The sequence below is a fragment of the Crocuta crocuta genome, unplaced genomic scaffold, assembly GCF_008692635.1.
Source record: "Crocuta crocuta isolate KB4526 unplaced genomic scaffold, BGI_CrCroc_1.0 scaffold29, whole genome shotgun sequence".
Classification (NCBI taxonomy): Eukaryota; Metazoa; Chordata; class Mammalia; order Carnivora; family Hyaenidae; genus Crocuta; species Crocuta crocuta.
Genome location: NW_027533280.1, coordinates 5020791 through 5028104, shown reverse-complemented (window position 1 = coordinate 5028104; position 7314 = coordinate 5020791). Strand labels below are relative to the sequence as shown.

At 48.7% G+C, this 7314-nt stretch overlaps 1 protein-coding gene across 1 annotated transcript in view; it reads right to left on the bottom strand.

Moving 5' to 3' along the window:
* Positions 1-7314, bottom strand: part of CCDC63 (coiled-coil domain containing 63) — a 35196-nt gene extending 27882 nt beyond the window's left edge. Inside the window, exons 1-3 of the mRNA XM_077747996.1 lie at positions 7266-7314; positions 3046-3138; positions 2481-2650 (exon numbers count right to left, since the gene is read on the bottom strand). Of these exons, the coding sequence (XP_077604122.1) occupies positions 2481-2650; positions 3046-3057 (182 nt within the window). The 5' untranslated portion in view covers positions 3058-3138; positions 7266-7314. The remainder of the gene's footprint in view (positions 1-2480; positions 2651-3045; positions 3139-7265) is intronic.

Here is a 7314-nt window from a genome sequence, read left to right as displayed (position 1 = left end):
GTAGGCTTTGCTTGTTAGAGAACAATTTGCAGGTATGCCTGTCAACACCTAGGTTCTGGGACCACGTTCTCTTTGGCCAGCAGCTCAGGGGCATCTATCTGAACTTGCTGACTTTTTTTCCGGCCAGTGATCTCTGGTAATGAGAGGCAAGCCCATCAGGCAGGCATTTTCGATTTTGCATCAATACAGAGATGTGCAGTAGCCTCCAACCTCACCCAGTTTCTCTACGCAGGGTACTAATGATTTATTAAATCAGCTGACGTGAGTCTCCTCTCTCCACCCCTCTCCTCTTCTTCCCTACCCTTCCCCTCTCCTCTCAAAATGGCACGGAGGCCAAGTTTCTGGCAGACCAGCTGCATCCATAGCCTTTGGAAGCTTGGAAAAATACAGAAGCTCAGGACCTAACTCAGGACCTATCGAATCAGAATCTGCTCTATGACAAGATCTTCAAGTGACTCATGCACATTAAAGTTCTGGAAGCATGTTCTAGAACAGCAAAATGTTCCAGGGCTGGGGGGGGTGGGGGGTCTGCAAACATTTTTCTATAAAGGGCAAAAAAGTAAATACTTTAGGATCCACAGGCCCAGGTGGTCTCTATTGCAACGATTCAACAAAATAACCAGAGGAGACACATAAACAAATAGGCATGGCCATGCTCCAATAAATCCTTATTTGCAAAAACGGGCAGCCGGCCAGACCTGGCCCAGGGGTCATGGCTCGTTGGCCCCCATTTTCAAGCAACATGTCCAGTAGGATTTCTGTAATGATGGACATGCTGTCTATCTGCACTGTCCCATAGACAGAATCCACCCGGCACTAGGCTATGGAGCGCTTGAAATGTGGCCGGTGCAAAGGAAGAGCTGAATCTGTCATGGTATTTTATCAGTCGCAAATGTAAATAGCCACCTGTGGGAATGTACCCTAACTGTAGAGCAGCTTGTCTTCTAACCCTGGTAACTGGGACCTTTCTCCCCATCTTAAGCCCCTCTTGGCAGGTGGAGAGAAAAAAGCACCACAGGCCACCAGCGTGAAGCATTCAGAGGGCTCAGCGAGAGCAAAATGAAGGTTTGTCTGCCTTATCGGCAGGACTGGGACCAGGAGCCAGCTGTCCCCAAATTTAAGGAGGTCTTCGCTCTTAGGGTCGTATAGGTGCAGGAGAAGCACTGGAGAAAAGCACTTCCTTAAATTTTGCATCCTAAGCACCTTACTGAGCTCGTCTCAGTTCTGGTCCCTATTTAGAGGTGTTTCACTTGAAGACTCTAAGATCTCTACTTTTCCACCCCTTCCCCTTTAAGGTCCGTCGCAGTGAAACCAGATCAAATGGACTAGGGTAAAGTAGGATGAAGGTGGTACTGTGAAGGGTAAGATTCAGGAAGAACTGTCAGAGACCCACCAGGAAGGAGGCATTTCCTGATGCCCACTGGGGTAAGCTGTGAATCAGGGCTGCCTCGCACAGATGTGCAGGTTGTGGACTGCACGGCCCAAGGGAGCACCATCTGCTTAAAAAACAATCACTGATTTCTTGACTTAGTACCCTTTCCTGGGAGACACTTGTCCTAACAAAAAACCCTATGTGATGACAGTGTTTCCAACAGATGGCAGTAAAGTGTGTTGAGAAAGAGTGTCTTTTTCTAATTCCCAGGAAGATCCCAAACGGACTAGCGGTACCTCTATGTCAGTTGAACCCATAGAAAATCTAAAGAGCTGCTTTTCCCCTACCCTCTCAACTTCACACATCATCTAACAGCAAGATTTTCTTTCTAATAATGGGCAGTTTCTGCCTGTTTAAATGTTATGGATACGGCAAAGGAATTAAGTTCCCTGGACGGGAATCTAAGGATATTTGCTTCTTCAATCCCAGGGAACGCCTTTCTATTGTCTAAAGAAGCTGTCCACATCAAAATTTCTAGAACAATTCAATTTCAAATATTTGATCTTGCAGATTCCATAAGGACACACAAGCAGGACACATCTTTGGGGATAGACATAGCCTGGTGATTTCCCTTCTTTGGGGAACTCCCCCACCTCCATTGCTAGAACCTTGGGAGTGACAGTAGCCATATTGGAACCTATGGCCCTGTCCATCCCCTGGGCACAGCTGATTAGGCCAGGAGTAGATACCTGACCCAAACTGAGCCAATCAGATTCCCCCTTTCCTGGGACTTCGGTCTCCCACCAGCCAGTGCTGAGATCCAGACAGGCAACAACGGAACTCGCATGCAGAAGGAAACAGAAACCAGATATGGGTTTTCGCTCGGGTCCTTCCCCGAGGCATGGCTGTCCTGCTCCCCTTGGGGTCCCTGAGACACCCTAATTTTGAGAATAAATTCTCCCTCCTACTGAAACTATCCCGCCTTGGTGCCAGATTGGGCTCCGAATTGGCTCCCTGCCCAGAGGCCACATGAGAAAGTAAATCCCATGAAACCAAGTCGAAAATGTTCTCCAAGTTTACTCAGTACGACACCCTGACCATCACTTACTGCTGGTTCAAGATCTTCTGCTGGGAGCGGAAGTTGAAGGACTTGCGACTTTCCACCATCTTCCTGAACTGCTGCTTCAGCTTCCGAAGCTCGGCCTCGGCCAGCTGCTCCTTGACCTTCTCTGAAGCTTCCGAGGGAGTTTCGGAGCTTTTTCTCCTGTGCTTCTTTGACTGGGTGAGACGGGGAGAGGCAGTGAGCAACGGATTGTGTGACCAAAGAAGCCTACATTTCACCTCAAGGGCAGAGGACAGACGGTGTCTGGGGCCAGGGCTAGAGGTGGAAGACCACCCTTGGGTGATGTCAACTGCTTATGTGTTACATGGAAAACCCACTCTGGGTTGCCAGGGTAGAGAGGAGGCTGGGCCTCATTACTGCATACTGAAGAGGCAGCCTTGCTGTGTGGTTTTGGGTGAATCACTTAACATCTCTGAGCCTCCAGACTCTCATCTGTAAAATGGGTGCATATAGATGCGTGGTTAGGATTAGATGAGCTAATATGCCTATAGTGGCTAGCACAGTGCCTGACCCCCCAGGAAGCGCTCCGTACCCAGGAGCTAATACCTACCACCGGCATCATGAAGGAATCGTGCTTTCCCTATGCTCAGACACCAGGGAGGTCGAAGCCAGTGAGCACTCCTTTCTCTCTGTCTGCAGTGTCCTGTCCACAGTGGCAAGAGGAAGAGAAAGTGTGAGCCAGCCTGCCGGCAGTGAGGGCCCCAGGGCCCCTTCTCCCTTCCCCACCTGCTGCAGTCCCTCCCTCCTCCCACCGCTTGGCACATGTGGAGGACACGGCAGATGGCTGCCCGGGTGTGAGAAGAGCCTTTTTTTTTTTTTTTTTTTTTTAATAAGCAATGTTTGCCTGAAACCTGTTCCTCTCACAATTTATGATTAGGAGCCAGGCAGATGGTTCTGGCGAGCTGGTTACCCTCCTGCTCCCTGTGTTCCCAAAGAAGAGGGGGCAAAGGGCATCAGGGCAGCGTGTCCTCTGATGGGGTTAAAAGGCAATTAGCCCAGCTTCAGCTTCAGCTAAGGAAAGAACACATACACACACCTGCCTTTTAAAGCAGGAGCCATTAGGGCGTGCCTGGGTGGCTTAGGGAAGCATCCAATTCTCGATTTGACTCTTTTTTTTTTTAATGGTTGTTTATTTTTGAGAGTGGGAGAGACAAAGGGCAAGCAGGGGAGGGGCCGAGAGAGAGGGAGACACAGAATCCGAAGCAGGCTCCAGGCTCTGAGCTGTCAGCACAGAGCCCGACGCGGGACTCGAACCCACAAACCGTGGGATCATGACCTGAGTTGAAGTCAGCTGCTTATGACTGAGCCACCCAGGTGCCCTTTGATTTGACTCTTGATTTAACTCTTGATTTTGGCTCAGGTCTTGATCTCATGGTTGGTGAATTCGAGCACCACATCAAGGCTCTGTGCTGACAGTGCAGAGCCTGCTTGGGATTCTCTCTCTCTGTCGCTCTCTGCTCCTCCCCTACTCGTTCTCTCTCTCAAAATAAATAAATAAACATTTTTTTAAGTACAAAAAAAATTTAAAAGCAGGAGCCAGTAGTACCAAGAGGCACTTTTATCAAGTCATAACTTCAACCTCATCTGGCCCATGTATTCAGAGGAGAGGACAACAGTGTTAACCCTAAAAGTCCGGGAGGACTGTGAGATCCTCTGCACCCCAACTCCCAGACTTCCAGGGCTAGATTCCTAAAGCAGAAACTTCTAGCTTTGCCACCCATTGAAGGGTCCTGAAGTCCTGTGGTTTAAAGCACTGGTTGTCCCAATCATCAAATGTCAGCAAAAATTCCTCCTCATCCACTTATTAACCTTGGGCAAGTCACTTCAGTGCTCTGGGCATCATTTTCCTCATCTGGGAAATAGGAGGAAGAAGTTCTAGAAAGCACCCCACAGGTTGGTGAGCGGTAATGCACCTAGCAGTGAGCCTGGCACAAAGTAAGTGCTCAGTAAACGGGCTGGTATGATATGATATGCTGTGGATTGTTTCCTACGGTGAGGGTCCAGTGTAGTAACTGTCTGTGAGGGCTTGAGGAGGGTGTAGCATTCCTGTCTCCTGGTAATAATACCCTGGTTTGCTTGAGGAAGCTGCCCATTCCTTCACCTGGGGTCATTTTTTGCTCCCTGGGGCTGACCAGATCCCACCCCATCAGATTGGACCATCTGACTCTGGAAGAGCCAATCAGAGTGCCAGATGCCTGGTCAATCTGCATAATCCCACCCCTTCTGGCCTGAGTGATCATTTCAGGGATGGGAACAGGCCCTTGGCTGGTGCCAGCAGAGTGAATAGTGGGTCCCTGAAGACTGAACACTCAGGAAGAGAACTTTGTTTCCTGCTGCATTGGAGGCTTTGTAAACGAGGTAGGGAGGGGCTGGCAGCCTTCTTGCCCCTGCAGGGAGCCTGAGGATAATGCTAACATAGAGAAGACAAAATGGTGAGAGACTGAAATTTGGGGACATCATCCAAACCCCAGGACGTAGCCAAGCCTGAAGACACCTCTGGGTCATGTCCAATTACATGAACTTACATATTCTCTTAAAACAATCTGAGGGGGGCGCCTGGGTGGCTTAGTCGGTTAAGTGTCTGACTTTCGCTTAGGTCATGATCTCGCGGTTCGTGGGTTCGAGCCCCATGTCGGGCTCTGTGCTGACTGCCAGCTCAGAGCCTGGAGCCTATTTCAGAGTCTGTATCTCCCTCTCTCTCTGACCCTCCCCTGCTCACGCTGTCTCACTCTCTCTCTCTCTTAGAAATAAATAAAAATATTTAAAAAAATAAATTAAAAAAAAATCTGAGAGAAGTTTTCTACCATTTGTAACCAAAATGAGTTATCATCCTGAAGTGCCTAGATCCATTTAGCACACAGAATAAGCCCCTACTGTGTGCTAAACATTTTAGGGAATCTAATGGTAAGTCAGCCTTCAAGGCGCTATGAATTCTGTCCGGGGTAAAACAGTGCAAAAGACTCTGCAAAGAAGGTGAATTTTAATTTGGGTTTTGAAGGATGAATAGGAGTTCACCAAGCAGAGAAGAAAAGTGAGGAAGGAATCTGGGTAGAGAGAACTGCCTGGGCAAAAGCTAAGAGGCAAGTGGATAAAAGAGTATTCAGAGAATGGTGTGTCATCTGGTATAGGCAGCAGCATCCAGTGAGAAGTGATGGGCAAAGAAGTCTGGGAAAGCCTGGACATTCCTTAAAAGCAAGGACCTAATAAGATCAGTGTGTAAGAGAGCTCAAGTTGAGGTAAATGGGATCTACTTGACTGATAAGGTTTAGGCAAAGGATAGTCACTTTGGGACCTTTTTCTACTCTGGAGTTTTATGCAGCTCTAATTTCATATTGTCCAGGGGCTTTTCTATGCTTAAGGGTTCTTTTGGACCTAAGTGGATCTGTGATATACCTTTCTAAAAACATGACTCAGGTAAACCTGATATTCACTGACAGTGTGAGTCTACCTCTCTGAACCTCAGTCTCCTCATCTGTAGAATGGGGATACCCGCACCCACCTCTTAGCATAAACTAATGTGTATAAAGCTCTTAGTGCAGTGCCTAGCACATAACAGGCATTTGGTGAATGTCCCTTGCCTGTGAATCAGGATCATCAAATAACAGTTTCTCTTGCCCTTGAGGTATTTGGTTGTGCTGTGTTTTCCCCCAGAAGCTGGAGGCACCATTAACCTCCTACCTATTTGCTGATCCTCACTCACACACAGAGCCCCCCACCCCCACCCCTGGGCTCTTTCCAGCTTCCAGACACAGGCCTCTTCCTCTCTGTGCCCATGGACTGGGACTATCTGTTCCCTATGGAGAGATTCACCTCCATTCTCACAGCTGGGCCTTCAGAAACCCCACACATATCCCGGCCCCTGGCTCACCACCCTCTTATTCAAGGGTCTCAAACTTGAGGCCCTTGAGCAGATTCAACCTACCTTCGGTCCTGGTTAGCAATCAGTGTTCTCAAATGTGAATGTGAGTAGTGTACTTACTCTCCGGACGGCAGACTCCACTTCTCCCTAGTGCCTAACGCCTCCCTCCAATTCCCACACCCCCGAAACTGCCTGGAGCTAGCCGGAATTCGAGATGGCAGTTCCTGAGAGGAACCTCAAAGCTTGTCCCCTTCTGAGGAGCGGTGGATGCAATGGAAAATGCTGAGAAGTCCGGAGGCCCAGGTCAGGGATCACCAGGCACATGCCGTCTGGTGCTCTGGGCCTCAGTTCATCTACTACAGTATCTATAGTCTTGGGCACATGAGAAGCTCTTAGCAAATAGTGTTTGAATGAATGAAGTCTCCTCCTGGGCATAGGTCATCTTTACCAACTAATATGTAATTAGCTGGGGTAAGGGAGGCAGGGTCCTTCCTCTGCTGCTGAATTTTAACAATCTGCTACTAAAGGAAAAACCAGACCATGACTACTTGGGTTATAAAATGCCAGGTCTGAGAGAGAAGCTGGGCCTCCGTCTGTAAAAACTGAGTGAAGGCTGCCTAACTTGGTAGTAAGTTAAAGGTACGCTTGCTAAGCAGGGGTGCAGAAACACAAAAATTTAAAAAAAAATTTTTTTTGAGATCTTTATAGGGGGAAATGGAAGTTTGTTGGATTTTTCTTGACCTTGTTTTACGCATTGTAACTTATTTATGTTTAATTGAGGAGGATTATGACATTTTCCCGAATTGAGCGGGTGGTAGGAATGGGCTAGGGGCAGCCTCCACGTCTTTGCTTTTCCCCAGCAGGGGGAGCTGTGGAGCAGCCAGCGTGGCAGCCACGGCGGTGACACTTACCAGGGGCCGGTGGCCGCAGCCGCGCGTCCGACCGCCGGAGCGGCTGGGG